Source organism: Pituophis catenifer, unplaced genomic scaffold (assembly GCF_029215685.1).
Source record: "Pituophis catenifer annectens isolate HBS135680 unplaced genomic scaffold, rPitCat1.0.hap2 SCAF_2, whole genome shotgun sequence".
In the NCBI taxonomy this organism is placed as follows: Eukaryota; Metazoa; Chordata; class Lepidosauria; order Squamata; family Colubridae; genus Pituophis; species Pituophis catenifer.
In genome coordinates this window covers 297,058,375-297,074,112 of record NW_027256882.1, presented here as the reverse complement: position 1 = coordinate 297,074,112, position 15,738 = coordinate 297,058,375, and the positions used below count along the sequence as shown (strand labels likewise).

At 44.1% G+C, this 15,738-nt stretch overlaps 1 protein-coding gene across 1 annotated transcript; it reads right to left on the bottom strand.

Moving 5' to 3' along the window:
• Positions 1–14,063: 14,063 nt before the first annotated feature.
• Positions 14,064–15,738, bottom strand: LOC139311575 (avidin-like). Its single transcript, XM_070936037.1, has 4 exons — positions 15,637–15,738; positions 14,953–15,154; positions 14,594–14,714; positions 14,064–14,139 (listed from the first exon to the last, which is right to left on the bottom strand). Exons 1-4 carry the CDS (start codon positions 15,736–15,738, stop codon positions 14,100–14,102), a joined length of 465 nt encoding a protein of 154 aa, XP_070792138.1. The 3' UTR covers positions 14,064–14,099.

Here is a 15,738-nt window from a genome sequence, read left to right as displayed (position 1 = left end):
GAAGGGGGCAGGACGAATTGGGGGGGCTGGGGCGGCCGCGGGTGGAGGTGGAGCATGAGTCTCTCCCTCTCTCTCTCTCATCCCGCAGCTCCTCTACCTCCGTGGGAGTCCTCGCCGGGCAGAAGAGCAGCGGCGGCCTGGAAGCCTGGATTCCCCGGCCGGGGGAGGAAACGTTTCCAGGGCAACAGAAGCCTTGTTTTATTGGCATAACAGCCGCCGGCTGGGTTCCGGCGTGGTTACTCCGCTCCTCCCGCCTCTCTTCCGGCCGCGGGGACCGGGCCACTGCGCGCACCTACGGCAAGGAGGGAGGCTCGCGAGGACCAGGCCTGCCCCGCCCCCCACAGCAGCCGTGGGGAAAGAGAGGCCAGCCTGGGGAGGGCGGCAGAGGTCGCCCTGAGATGGTCCAAAGGGGAGGCCGACCCCCTCCCGCCCCACGCGGCTCGGAGCTCCGAGGTGCTGAACTCGGCCTGGGATTCTTGGTTAGACTGGTGGCCTTGCCTGTTGCCCCAATGGGGCCTGCTTAAATATCCTTGGTTCAAATTCGGTGCCAACCCAGCGCAGGAGTTTATTCAGCCATTCGCCTTCCCTTTGGTGAGGGTTAGGTCCAGGATAGCAGCTCCTCTTGCTCTTTCTTCCACTAAAGGGAATTGTCAGCAAGGGAGGACCAGGATGCCAGGATAACTGCCCAGCCATTTATTTATTTATTTATTTATTTATTTATGTATGTATGTATGTATGTATGTATGTATGTATTTATTTATTTATTTATTTATTTATTTAAATTTTTATACCGCCCTTCTCCTGCTGGACTCAGGGCGGTGAACAGCCAAGAATAAAAACATCACATACAAAATTTAAAATTTTTAAAAGAATTAAACAAATTTTGGCCCTAATAAATTTAAAACACCCCAACTAAAATCAATTTACAGTTAAAAATATCTAAAAATATCTAAGGGGGGATTACACCAGCCCAGTTTGATGAAATAAAAAAGTTTTAAGGGCACGGCGAAAAGCATGGAGATCTGGGATCCTACATATCTCCAGGGGCAGGTCGTTCCAGAGGGCAAGTGCTGCCACAGACAAGGCCCTCCCCCTGGGGGTCGCCAGCCAACATTGGCTGACGGCACCCTGAGGAGTCCCTCTCTGTGGGAGCATACTGGCCGGTGGGAGGCTATCGGTGGCAGAAGGCGGTCCTGTAAGTACCCAGGCCTTAAGCCATGGAGCGCTTTAAAGGTGGTAACCAACACCTTGAAGCGCACCCGGAAGTCCACCGGAAGCCAATGCAGCTCGTGCAGGAGGGGTGTCACATGGGAGCACCCCATCGCTCCCATAATCCCCCACGCGGCCGCATTCTGGACCAGTTGGAGCCTCCGGGTGCTCCTCAAGGGGAGCCCCATGTAGAGAGCATTGCAGTAGTCCAGGCGGGAAGTGACGAGTGCCTGAATGACCGTGTGTAAGGAGTCCTGATCCAGAAAGGGACGCAACTGGCGAATCAGGCAAACCTGATAAAAAGCCCCCCTGGCCACGGCCGTCATATGCTCTTCTAAAGACAGCCGTGCGTCCAGGAGGACGACCAAGTTGCGAGCCCTCTCCGTGGGGGCCAGTAACTTGCCCCCAATAGCCAGCGATGACACCAGCTGGCTATATCAGGACGCTGGAAGCCACAGCCACTGGGTCTTGGAAGGGTTGAGTTGGAGCCTGTTTCTCCCCATCCAGACCAGCACTGCCTCTAGGCACCGGGACATCACTTCAAGGGCATCATTGGGATGGCCTGGGGTGGAGATGTACAGCTGAGTATCATCAGCGTACTGATGGAACTCCACCCCAAAACCACGGATGATCTCGCCCAGCGGCTTCACATAAATGTTGAACAGGAGGGGTGAGAGGACCAACCCCTGCGGCACCCCACAAACAAGGCGCCCTGGGGTCGACCTCTGCCCCCCTGCCAACACCAACTGCAACCAGTCAGAGAGATAGGAGGAGAACCACCGTAATCAGTGCCCCCCACCCCCAACCCCTCCAACCGGCGCAGCATGATACCATGGTCGATGGTATCAAAAGCTGCTGAGAGATCTAACAGGACTAGGATAGAGGAACAACCTCTATCCCGAGCCCTCCAGAGATCATCCACCAATGCGACTAATGCTGTTTCCATGCTGTGCCCAGGCCTGAAGCCGGACTGGAGCGGATCCAGATAGACAGCTTCACCCAGGTACCCAGGAAGCTGTCGCACCACCACACTCTCAAGAACCTTCGCCAAGAAGACTTCCGGTTTGCTTCCTGTCGCCGAAAGATGGTCCCGTTTTTGGACCGCCAGCCCTGCTGCCTGTTAGAGCCGCTTCGATCCAGAGAAGCGGCTCGGAAGTTCCCGAATCCAAAGGATTAGTGGAAGAGAGTGGGCGAGAAGCAGGTTGAGCCCCTGTGAGCCCCCAGACAGCTACGGTTTGCTTCTGGGGAGGAAACAGGCGTGGCTCCCTTTCAGCTCGCCGAGACTCCGGACAGCATGGGACAAGTCTGCCCAGCGCAGAGCAAGGCAGCAGGAGCAACCTTTCTACTCAAAACAAAGTAAACTCAAACAACCAGGGTGGAATAACAACTTGAACCTCGAAACTGCAAGTATTACTAGCCCTGTGATTAAGTTTAAAGCAGAAGAGTGAATGTGTGAAAGTCGCTTGAAAATGGCGCCCGGCTTCAGCGTTAACGAGCTGAAAGCGAGAGTGGATTAGCAAAGTTATTTCAACTAGCTACAAAGTTGCACTGTCTGTAACAAGTGGAGGAAAAGAAAAGAAAAATCCTTTTTTAAAACAAGCCTGATCTTGCTTCAATCTCAATTTCACCCTTAATCTGATTAAACCTGGGGGAATTTTTTAGAAGACTTTGTGGTGGAGGAAAGGGAAAAAGGATCTCCTTTTTTTGGAAAAGCTAGCCTACATGGCAGGATGGCTTCTAAGCAGACCAAACAGGAAGGGAAGGCGGCGGGGGGGGATCCCCCACACGTAAACCTGAACAGCAGCCTCCCAGCCAGCAGACCCAGAAAAAAGAGATTGATCTTGAAAGCTTAAAGGATTTTATCACTCAGGCTTTGGATGAGAAATTTGAAAAGTCACAACAGGAAATTAAGCAGGAGATTAAAGAAATTAAAGAGGTGGTGCAAGAAAAGTATGATAAGGTGACTAAAAAATTAATGACAGTGGTGGCTGGATTGTCAGAAGCAATTATTAAAACGGATGCTAAGGTGGAAGAATTTAAATCAGAAATGGATGTCAAAATGAAGGAAACTGACTATAAAATCTTTGATGCTGATAATAAAATGCAGAGATTTGAAAATGAAATTACAATAATGCAGTTCAGGTCTATGGAATTTGCTATAAGGCTGAGAGGCATAAAAGAGAACGATAGACAAGACCTGAGACAGATTTGTGCTGATGCTCTAGCTGTGCTGTTAAAGATTACCCCTGAAGAGATTTTTTGCAAAATGGATAAAATTTACAGAGTGAATTCGTGGGTGGCCAGACAAAGACAATTGCCTAGAGATGTGGTGATATATTTCACAGACAGAAGAATGAGAAATGATATTTTGCAAAAATCTTTTCTCTCTGCTGTGCAAGTGGAGGGAACGCAGATTGGAGTTTATAAAGAGCTACCACCTAAGATGTTAAAAGATAGAAAAGATTTTGGATTTCTAGTGAATGAATTAAAAAAACAACAAATTCCATTTTGGTGGGATGCTCCAACTGGCATAATCTTGAGGTATAATGGAGAAAGATACCGATTAAACACTGTTGAGAAGGCGGAACAATTTTACTCTAATGTTTTTAAAGAGAGTTCACCATCCCCATGTACATCTACTGTGTTGGAGATAAAGGAGAGTGATAAGGAGAAGCAACTTCAGGAAGAGATGGAAGAGCAGCTTAAGCAGGTGGAACCAGAGGTAATGGAAATGCAGGGAGCTACAGGAGGTTTTCTGGAGGAGCCCCTGCTAGACCTTCCTTCGAAAATTGTGATTGAACCACCTAAGACTACAAGAGAAGTGGCTTTGGACCTAGCCCGGATGTGTGAAGCTAAAGATTAGCGTATAACTCGAGCAATTTCTAAGCAACTCAAAGAAAAACAACAACAGGAAAGGCCCAAGCCACAACAATATAAGAAAGGAGTCAAGAGCAATATACAAGAATGTGAAGCCATGGGGGGAGCAAAGCCGAAGACTACCGATTCGGAAGATCTTCGGCAATTCTGCTCGTCGCTTCAAAAAAGTGTACATGACGATTAAGTTTTTATCTTGGAATGTGAACGGACTAAATTCACCACAGAAAAGGAAGAAATTATTTACATATTTGAGACAATTTAATAATGATATAATTTGTTTACAAGAAACTCATGTTAGAACACAAGATCAAAAATATCTGATAAATTCAAGAATAGGAACACATTTTATTGCTTCAAATTTGGAAAAAAAGAATGGAGTGGTTATTTATATAAACAAAAGACTGTCAGCTAAAATTATAGAAGCAGATGAAGGTGGGAGGTTTATAGCAATTGAACTGCACACAGTAAGTGGCCTAATTCTTGTGATTGGAATTTATGCTCCTAATCAACAACAGGATAATTTTTACAAAACTTTGCATTCTAAAATATTGCAATGGGACTATAGATCTATTTTAATCATGGGAGATTGGAATGGAGTAATTGACTCTAAAATAGATAAAAAGAGTTTGGCGAAGTCAAGGATTAGATTACCACAGGCTTTTTTTTGACATGAAAGAAGATTTGGAATTAAAAGATATTTGGAGAATACGTAACCCAAAAGAATTGGACTTTACTTTTTTTTCAGATAGACACAGATCCTTTTCTAGGATTGATTTTATTTTGTTATCAGCTGACTTACTTGTAAAAACAAAAAGAACAAAGATTTTTCCAAGGACTTTAACTGACCATAGCCCGGTATGGATAGAAATTGAGATGGGAAAGAGTGAGAGAAGATCATGGAGATTAAATGAAAATCTGTTTAGATATGAAAAGAATATAACAGAACTTAAAAAGCAGATGAAAGAATTTTTTGAAATGAATTTGAATAAGGGTACCCCTATTGAAATTGTGTGGGATGCGAGTAAAGCGTATATGAGAGGGGTACTCATCCATATGAACTCTATAAACACAAGTTAAACCGACAAAAGAAAAGAGCTGAAATGGAAGCAGAAATAAAGAATAAAGAACAGTTACTTATAAAAAACTCAACAGATGAAAGAATACGTGGAGCTATAAAACTTTTGAAAAATCAATTTCAAATGCTTATGGTGGAGCAGAGAGCAACAAATTTACAATTTGCAAAACACAACACATTTTGCAACGCTAATAAACCGGACAGATGGTTGGCTTATACATTAAGGAAGAAACAGAGTACACGGATTATTGATAGTATTGATATTGGAGGGAAGGAAATTTCTCAAAAAAAATTAATTAAAGATGTTTTTGTAGATTATTATACTAAATTATATGCCAAAGACGATACACAGAATGGACTTATAGAGAAATATCTAGAAAATAAAAGAGTTACAAAAATTACTAGTCAACAAAAGGAGAGAATGAATCATTTTATAACAACTGAGGAGATTATTGCCGCAATTAAACAATTGAAAACAGCTAAAGCTCCTGGGACGGACGGTTTAACTGCGGTGTACTATAAAACCTTACAAGCAGAAATGATTGAACATCTTAAAGATCTATTTTGTAGTATACAACAAGGGGGTAAAATACCCCCATCATGGAAAACAGCTTATATTTCATTGATACCGAAAGAGCAAATAGGTCCTAAAAAACCTGAGAATTTTAGACCAATATCTCTTCTGAATAATGACTATAAAATATTTGCAAAAGTATTAGCCAACAGGTTGATGCCAGTTATTCAAGAGGTGATTCATTGTGATCAAGTGGGATTTATAGAAGGCAGATACATGAAGGATAATGTAAGGCAAGTTATAGATTTATTGGAATATCTTGAGAAGAATAAACAGATCCCTGCAGTGCTGGTCTTTTTGGATGTGGAGAAGGCCTTTGATAGAGTGGATTGGAACTTTCTATTAAAGACTTTAAAAAAGATGGACTTTGGGGATCAATTTATATAGGCGGTTTCAGCAATTTATCAAGAACAAAAGGCACAGATTATTATTAATGGAAGTTTGACAACTGACTTTAATATTGAAAAAGGAACAAGACAGGGTTGTCCGTTATCCCCATTGTTATTTATTTTAACATTAGAAGTCTTGTTGAATATAATACGGGACTCGAGCACTTTGAAAGGAATAGTGATAAGGCAAGAGGATTACAGAATAAGGGCATTTGCAGATGATCTGGTAGTTACCCTAACACAGCTGATGGAATCAATAATCCAGATGAAAGACATTATAGAACAATATGGTACAGTATCAGGATTCAGATTGAACCAGAAAAAAACTAAGATGATAGTTAAAAATATGACACAAGATCGAAAACAGGAACTTGAAAGCAAGGCAGGTTTTGAGATAGTACCAAAGGTCAAATATCTAGGAGTTCAAGTTGCAGAATCAAAAATGAAATTGTTCCAAAATAATTATGAGGTGTTGTGGCGAGACGTACAGAAAGATATGGAGACCTGGAAAAAACTGCAGCTGTCTTTACTTGGAAGAATAGCAGCAGTTAAGATGAACATTTTGCCAAGATTTCTTTTTTTGTTTCAAATGATTCCGGTGCTTAAAAGTGATAAACAACTGAGAGAATGGCAAAGAGGACTGAATAAGTTTGTCTGGAATGAGAAAAAGCCGAGAGTTAAACTGAAAATTATGCAAGATGTTCCAGAAAGGGGAGGTCTTAAACTTCCAAACCTACAATTATATTATGAAGCAGCACCTTTGACGCAAGCAAGTGATTGGTTTGGAAGGAAAAAGACTGGAATATTGAATATAGAAAGTTTTGATCTTGAATTTGGTTGGCATGCTTACTTATTTTATGAGAACAAAGTGGATAAAGTATTTAAAAGCCACATACTCTTTGATGAGAGTTTGGAAGAAGCACCGACTCAAATGGGATTACAAAATACCATTATGGCTGGATCTTGGTCATATCATGTGGAATACAAATATAATGTCACTTGGGGGGGTTTTATATAAAGAATAATTTTTGCAGATGCGGGCAGATGGCAACTGAAGACTTTAGAAATGCTGTTGGAAGAAGGGATTAATTTAACTTGGTTACAGTATAATCAACTTCAATTGAGATGGAAAGAGGACCAAAAAACTGGTATAATGATGCATGAGGAAGAATTGGTTAGACATATAAAAGAGAAAGGTCCAATGCATATTAAAAGGCTTTATAATGTTTTGTTAGAAAGGGATTCAGAAACTGAATTGGTTAAAGATTGCATGATAAAGTGGACACAAAATTTTGCAGAACCAGTGATGTTGGAAACATGGGAAAAAATATGGGTTCAGAATGTTAAATTTACACAGTCGCAGAATTTGAGGGAAAATTTTTATAAAATGTTTTATAGACGGCATTTAGATCCTAAGAAATTGTCGTGCATGTACATTATAAAGCCTTTTGATATGCATTGGACCTTTCTCTTTTATATGTCTAACCAATTCTTCCTCGTGCAACATAATACCAGTTTTTTGGTCCTCTTTCCATCTCAATTGTAATTGATTATATTGTAACCAAGTTAAATTAATCCCTTCATCCAACAGTGTCTGCAATGTCTTCAGCTGCCATCTGCCTGCATCTGTAAAAAGAACCTCTTTGTATAACCCCCCCCCCGAGTGACATTATATTTGTATTCCACAAAGTATGACCAAGATCCAGCCATAGCGGTATTTTATAATCCCATTTGAATCGGTGCTTCTTCCAAACTCTCATCAAAGAGTCTCTAAGTATATGACTTTTAAATACTTTATCAACTTTGTCATCATAAAATAAGTAAGCATGCCATCCAAATTCAAGATCAAAACTTTCTGCATTCAATATTCCAGCCTTTTTACTTCCAAACCAATCACTTGTTAAAGTTAAAGCTGCTGCATCATAATATAACTGTAGGTTTGGAAGTTTAAGACCTCCTCTTTCTGGAACATCTTGCATAATTTTCAATTTCACTCTCGGCTTTTTCTCGTTCCAGACAAACTTATTCACTCCAGTTTGCCAGACTTTCAATTGTTTATCACTTTTAAGCACCGGAATCATTTGAAACAAAAAAAGGAAATCTTGGCAAAATGTTCATCTTAACTGCTGCTATTCTTCCAAGTAGAGACAGCTGCAGTTTTTTCCAAGTCTCCATATCTTTCTGCACCTCTCGCCACAACACCTCATAGTTATTTTGAAACAATTTCATGTTTGATTCTGCAACCTGAACTCCTAGATATTTTACCTTAGGTACAGTCTCAAAACCTGCCCTCCTTTCAAGCTCATGTTTACGATCTTGTGTCATGTTTTTAGCTATCATTTTAGTCTTTTTTAGATTCAGTCTAAAACCTGAAACTTTACCATAGTCTTGTATAATGTCCTTCATCAGGATTATTGATTCCATTGGTTGTGATAGGGTAACTACCAGATCATCTGCAAATGCCTTTATTCTGTAATCCTCTTGCCTAATCATTATACCTTTCAAGATATTAGAGTCCCGTATTGTATTTAGCAAGACTTCTAGTGTTAGAATAAATAAAAGTGGGGACAACGGACATCCCTGTCTTGTTCCTTTTTCAATTTTAAACTCTGTTGTCAAACTTCCATTAATAATAATCTGTGCCTTTTGCTCTTGGTAAATTGCTGAAATCGCCTGTATAAATTGATCCCCAAAATCCATCTTTTTAAAAGTCTTTAGTAGAAAATTCCAATCCACTCTATCAAAGGCCTTCTCTGCATCCAAAAAGACCAGCACTGCAGGAATCTGTTTATTCTTCTCAAGATATTCCAATAAATCTATTACTTGCCTTACATTATCCTTCATGTGTCTGCCCTCGATAAATCCCGCTTGATCATCATGAATCACCTTTTGGATTACTGGCATCAACCTGTTGGCTAATACTTTCGCATAGATTTTATAATCTGTATTCAAAAGAGATATTGGTCTATAGTTCTCTGGTTTTTTAGGACCTACTTGTTCTTTTGGTATCAAAGATATGTAAGCTGTTGTCCATGATGGGGGCATTTTACCCCCTTGTTGAATATTGCAAAATAAATCTCTGAGTTGTTCCACCATTTCAGCTTGCAAAGTTTTGTAATACACCGCGGTCAAACCATCCGTGCCAGGAGCTTTGGCTGTTTTTAGCTGTTTAATTGCTACTATTATCTCCTCCTCTGTTATAGGATAATTCATTCTTTCCTTTTGTTGATCAGTAATTTTTGTAACTCTTTTATCGTTTAAATATTTTTCTATAAGTCCATTCTGCACCTCCTCTTTGGCATATAGTTTGGTATAATAATCCACAAAAGCTTCTTTAATTAATTTTTGTTGAAAAATTTCTTTCCCTCCAATATCAATACTATCAATAGTCCGTATACTTTGTTTTTTCCTCAATGTGTAAGCCAACCATCTGCCCGGTTTATTAGCGTTACAAAATGTATTATGCTTCGCATATTGTAAGTTTGTTGCAACTTGTTCCGCCATAAGCTTTTGAAATTGGTAGTAGCTATGCCTACTATTGATGAATGAACTTTGAAGATGGCCAGCTTTGCGGAGATGGCGAAGATTTCAGCATATTTAAAAGATCGCTCACAAGAGACTTATGTATGGGAGTGGAAAAAGTGGATAGATTATGTGCAGAATAAATATCAAACTAGGAAATATCAGATAGCTTTTAACTGAAAGTATTATATAGAGATAGAATATTTGAATTTTGTGAAGATGTGAAAAATATACAGGGGGTGGAGGGGTTCAAGTTTTATAAAAAGGGGATTTTGATTTGGATTATATTTTGTGGAAGTCCGGGGGGGAGGGGTGGGCTAGGGAGGGTTAGGGAGGTCAGGGAGGGTTGGGGGGGGGAAACTGGGGAGAAAATGTAATTGTAAAACTTTTTCAATTAAAAAAAAAAAAAACCTTCGCCAAGAAGGGAAGATTGGAGACCGGATGGTAGTTAGCCAAAACAGCCGGATCCAGAGCAGGCTACTTGAGGAGGGGCCCCACCACCGCCTCTTTCACGGCGGATGGCAAGACACCCTCACTCAACGAAGCATTGATAATCCCCTGGAGCCAGCCTCGCGTAACCTCCCGGGAGGCCAGCACCAACCAGGAGGGACACGGGTCCAATAAACATGTGGTCGCGTTCAGCCGTCCCAGAATCCTGTCCACATCCTTGGGAGTGACAGGGTCGAACTCCTCCCAAATGACATTCTCAAGACCTGCCTCCATCATCCCGCCTGTATCCACCCAGTCAGAGGCCAAGCCTTCCCGAATCTGAGTAATTTTATCATGCAGATACTGCACAAAATCCTCAGCCTGACCCTGCAAGGGATCCTCCCGCGCTCCCAGATGAAGAAGGGAGCGGGTCACCCTAAATAGGGCGGCTGGGCGGTTATCTGCAGATGCTATAAGAGCGGAAAAATAATTACATTTTGCTGCTTTTATCGCCACTAGGTAGGTCTTAATATGAGACCTCACCAGTGTTCGGTCAGATTCGGAACGGCTGGTCCTCCAACTGCTCTCCAGGCGTCTTTCTCCCTCAGCTCCTCGGAGAACCAAGGAGCCAGGTAAACTCAGCAACGGGTCAGAGGCCGCAAAGGCATGACTCGGTCCAAAGCGTCAGCGGCCGCCCTATCCCAGGTGGCCACCAGCTCTTCAGCTGAGCTGTGAGTCAGAGCCTCAGGGAATGGCCCAAGCTCTGTCTGGAACCTATCAGGATCCATCAGGTGCCTGGGGCGGAACCACCTAGTCTGTTCTGCCTCCCTGCAGCGGGGTGTGGCGGTTAGAAAGTCAAGCCTAAGAAGGGAATGATCTGACCATGACAAGGGCTCAGTCGCTATCTCCCCTATCTCAAGATCATTCGTCCACTGACCAGAGACAAAAATCAAGTCCAGAGTGTGTCCTCCCGTGTGAGTGGGTCCATGAATTAATTGGGTCAGGTCCATGGCTGTCATGGAAGCCATGAACTCCCAGGCGCTTCCTGATGGATGGCAAGTTGAAGTCCCCCATGACCATAAGCCTGGGGGTCTCCACCGCCACCTCGGCAATCACGTTGAGCAGCTTGGGCAGGGCCGCCGACATGTGGCAGGGAGCCAGGTACGTGATCAGCAAGCCCATCTGCCTCTGTCCCCACTTCACAAGGAGGGACTCACATCCGGCTATCTGAGGTACAGTGGTCTCCCTTGGAGCAAGTCCTTCCTTTACAAGAACCGCCACCCCCCCCGCCCCTCCCCTGGGACCTTGGCCAATAGAATGTGTAGAAACCCGGTGGGCACATCTCAACGAGGGGAACCCCCCCTCCTGACCCCACCAGGTCTCCGTAATACCCACCAGGTCCGCACCCCCCTCCTGAACCAGATCACAAAAGATCTGTCTCTTGCTGTCTTGCTGTCTCCCTGAAAGCCTCTCTGGTCATCGGATGCAGAAAGACGGGGCCTGTGTCTTCTGCCTGTCCAGGTGGTCCATAATAGCCTCTTTCTTTTTTTAAAAAAAGTTTTTTATTTTGAATACATTAAAACAAGACACAAACACACAACATTTATATACATATCACTTTTTCCTACAGCTATTTCGAAGTGATCCTTTCTTGCTATTTACATCTATGTACACATATTTTAAACTTTGTCTTATTCAACAATTATTTTCCATCTTTCTTTATTTCATCAACATTGTACCTTGATCTTCAACACTTCCCCTCCCTCTCATTTATTCCTCTTTCTCATTTTTCCTGTTCTCCAACCACTCATACCATCTACACCACACTTTGTAATATTCTGTATCCTCTTTCTTCTTGAGTTCTTTTGTTAATTTGTCCATCTCTGCGCATTCTAAATTTTTTCTAATTAAATCTTCTGATGGTAGATTTTCCTTCTTCCAATTTTGCACATAGACTATGTGGGCTGCTGTCAGTATATGTAATATTAAATAATGTATTTCCTTGGTATAGTTTTCTATGGAAATCCCTAGTAGAAACTGCTCAGGTTCTCCCTTTATTGAATTCTGAATTATTTCCTCTATTCACTTTTTAACTTTAGCCCAGAATTTCTTTGCCACTGGGCAGGTCCACCAGAGGTGATAATATGTTCCATAGTTACTCTTACATTTCTAGCATTTCGATGAATTACTAGGGAACATTTTCGCTCATAATAGCCTCTTTCAAAGGGATCCAGTATTGCTTTCCCCCTTCTTTTATTTCTTCCTGAATGCTTTGTGCTCAGATTCCTGAATTTAAGTGTGTGTGTGTGTGTGTGTGAGTGTGTGTTCACAAGGCAACATCTTTCAACAGTTCCTTTGGCATTAATGGTTGGTTTCACTTGGGATCCATCCACAGCCATGTGATTCTTTTCCCAAATACTAGTGCCATGCTGCACTTATTAACAAAACCCTTTTTGTTTCTACAGAAATATTGGACTTTGCATTTATCCCTGTTGAAATTAATCATCCTGCTTTTTGCCCATTATTCCAGCCTTTAAAGATCCTTTGAAATCTTCATTCTGCCCTCTGAAGTATCATGTCCAAAACTGATGGCAATATTTTCTAACTCTTGAACTAACTTAATTATAAATATGTTAAACAGCACAAGGCCTAAAACGGAGCCCTGCAATTCGTCATTTCCTTCCAATCAGATCTGGAGCCTTTAATACCCCCTGGTTGGGTCTGATTGCTCAGTCGGCTCTGTATCCATTTAACGGTAGTGTAGTCCAGCCACAGGTTGCCTTCTTCTTTACCAGGATTTTATGTCCACTGCATTCCCATAATCAACTAAATCAGTGTATCAAAAAATATCAGACTGGATCACACCCAAACCCTTGATGCTCCTGCTAAGCACTAAACTATGATGGCGAGGGCTCTGAGGTGGCCTCCATGAGCACTTTTTGAGACTCCTGGACAACTTGGCTTGGAGACTTCAACTCATCTATGGCATCCTGGGTCTCTCTCTCTCTCTTTCTCTCTCTTTCCTTGGCCCTTTCCTTCTTCCCCTTCAGCCATTTCCTCCTTGCAGCAGATCTACTCCTCCCTCCCTGCCTCCCTCTTCCTTGGACTACTGACACAGCCCAAAAAATCCCCCTTTTTCCTTTGCTTTTATCTTTTCTTGGAACAGCATCTGTTCCAGTTGTGCCTCAGACATTCACTTTTTTGGGGGAGGTGTCTGACAGGGCAGAGAAGATTCTCAACCCCAGGTTGTACATTGTTCTTAACTTTTAATCTTTTTAATCTAGTTTCAATTCTTTTTAGCACTTTTTATTACATTGTAAGCCATCCAGAGTCACTGCATTATTGAGAGGGGCGGCATAAAAATTTAATAAATAAAATGAGCTCTCCACTTCTTGGATTGTTTTTTGACATGCTAACATTGAGCTTTTTGCTTTTGGACCTTTGCCCTGACATTCTTGGTCATGGTTTAAGCAAAATGCCACTTTTCCTTGTGACACTAACGGCCCACTTGCAAAATTCTTCTGCATGGTTGCAAATCGACATTCCTTTGACTGAACCGTTTGTTTGTGGTCAACCTCTTTGACTTCTTCAGGTAAGTGTTGAAATAGCTGTTAGCTAACTGCTGGTTCTAACAATGACTCTATCAAACTGATAAAATAATTAAGATGGCCCAGCTCTGGTTGAAGCCAATTCATTGCTCATTTGCAAAAACCTATTAATAATTTGCTAATAAATTAATAGGTCAGATCCTCAGTGGATTAGCTGCAGGTTCCCAATAGTCCTCAAGGGCAGAGGCTGTGTAAAGGGCAGAGCAGTTGGCTTTGAGCCCACCCTCCAGATGGGGGTCCTACCCAGTATCTCTGGGAAGCCTGCAGACTGGCACCCAGGGAGCTTCTGAAAGAGCAAGGAGGCTGATGTTGCTCAGGAAAACATTTTATTGGAGAAGAGTGGCTGATGGGTGAGGTAGGAAGGCTTGCCTGCCCCCCCCCCCCGCAAGGCAGAAACCACGGAAGCCTGGCTCTCTTCACCCTCTCACGGTGCGGTAGAAAGTGTTCGTGCCAACCCTACAAAAAAGCAGGAAGGAGGAAAATTTCAAAAATAATGGTGGCATGATTGCCCCAAACTGAGCACCCCACCCCACCACATTCCCTCCTTTCACCCAACAACTTTCAGAGTATTGCCAGCTGTGGGCCCACCAGACTGTGATGCCACCCAAACCACACTTCAACAGTTTGTCAGTGAGAAGGACCTGAGGAACCTCGTCAAAATCTTTGCTGGGTTTCTTCATGGGGGAAGTGGCAGAAACGGGACCTGGTAATGCCAGCCTCTCCCGCAGGAGCTGCTCAGCCCTGGGTACTGAAATGACTCTTGAAAGGATGGGAGCCATTGGTGCAGCCTTTCAGGAGCCACTTTCTGGGGGGGGGGAGGAAAGAGAGAAAAAGAAGGGGGCGCCCCAGAGAGCCTCCCAGGGCCCTTCCAGTTAGGGGGCACAGTAGTTCAGCCCCTGCTTTTCCTTACCTGGTTGCTTTCCAATCGTCTTTCCTGGAGTCCATCATGTTGCGCAGCAGCCAGGTGGTATTCAGCTGCTCCTTCCCGTCAGCATCCAGGAAACACTGGCCCACAAAGACGGAGATGGACTCTGAGGGAGGAATCGGCCAGAGACTCAATTGGGGCAGGGATATATTTTCCCCAAAGACCGCCGCTCACCGATGCTACCTTTAGGTTGGAAAAGTCTTTGGGCAGCTCCAGCTAATGGGGAGGGGGGCATTCAGTGACAGAATCTGCAAGAGGCAGATCTAAGGAAGGATCTAAGGAGATCCACTAGATTCCCTCCTCCCATTCTATATGCTTCCACCCCAAATAATAAGTGGTTCTACCAGTGAAGTTCCATTTGATGGTGAAGCCGAAGACAGGCTGTGTCCCCTGGCCCTGGACGCCCTGCAGCGGGGATGGCCAGATGGGATTGCCAGAGTCCGAGACGGCCGTTTGGTAAATGCCGCTGAACGCCCCCGTGTTACTGACGTTGTTGATCTGCATGGTGGAGGCGAGGTCATTGGTCCAGTTGCCAGTCAGGACGCACTAAAGGAGGTGCGGGGAGGAAAGCAGGTCATGGGGCTGGCCGAGCCAGGCTGTCCAACAGGTAGAGAGACTGGCAGCGCAGACTCCATTTTCTCCGGAGATTTGAAAACTCCCGCTGCGCCCACGTGCCCGATCCCCCGGGCTGCCCATGGGGGAGCGGCTGGCAGAGGCGGCCCATCCCAAAGTCCCGTCGGTCGAGGCGCCTGCCAGACCGCGCCCCGATGGCACCCCGCGGGCGGATCGCTCTGCTGTTTGCCCAGCGAGCGAGAGCAGCAGCCCCGGCGGCAGAGGAGTAAACGCTCAGCCGACCATCCGTCGGGGACTGAAAGCCTCTGGCGCTCAGCGCAACGGGACTGGGTGCGACCAACCCCGAGGAAGCGGCACCCTCTGCGCTGCACCTGCCGCCCACCCGAGCAGAGACTGGTAGCGGGGGCTTTTCACGAGGGAGGCTGGGACCCTCTGCCCGCCACCCCGCATCCTACCTTCCCCTTGGGGGAGCGCCCCGAGTTTTGGGGTTCGGCAGAGGTGCCGGAGCAGCCGAGCAAGAAAGCGAGGAGCCCTAGAAGTGCTGTGCCTATCGCCAT

Coding starts and splice junctions, on each gene's coding strand:
- LOC139311575 (XM_070936037.1), bottom strand. CDS start 15,738: ATGGCGATAGGCACAGCACTTCTAGGGCTCCTCGCTTTCTTGCTCGGC. Junction 14,715..14,952: donor CATCAAATGGAACTTCACTG/GTAGAACCACTT, acceptor TTCCTCCCTCAG/AGTCCATCTCCGTCTTTGTG. Junction 14,140..14,593: donor GACGATTGGAAAGCAACCAG/GTAAGGAAAAGC, acceptor GCTTTTTTGTAG/GGTTGGCACGAACACTTTCT.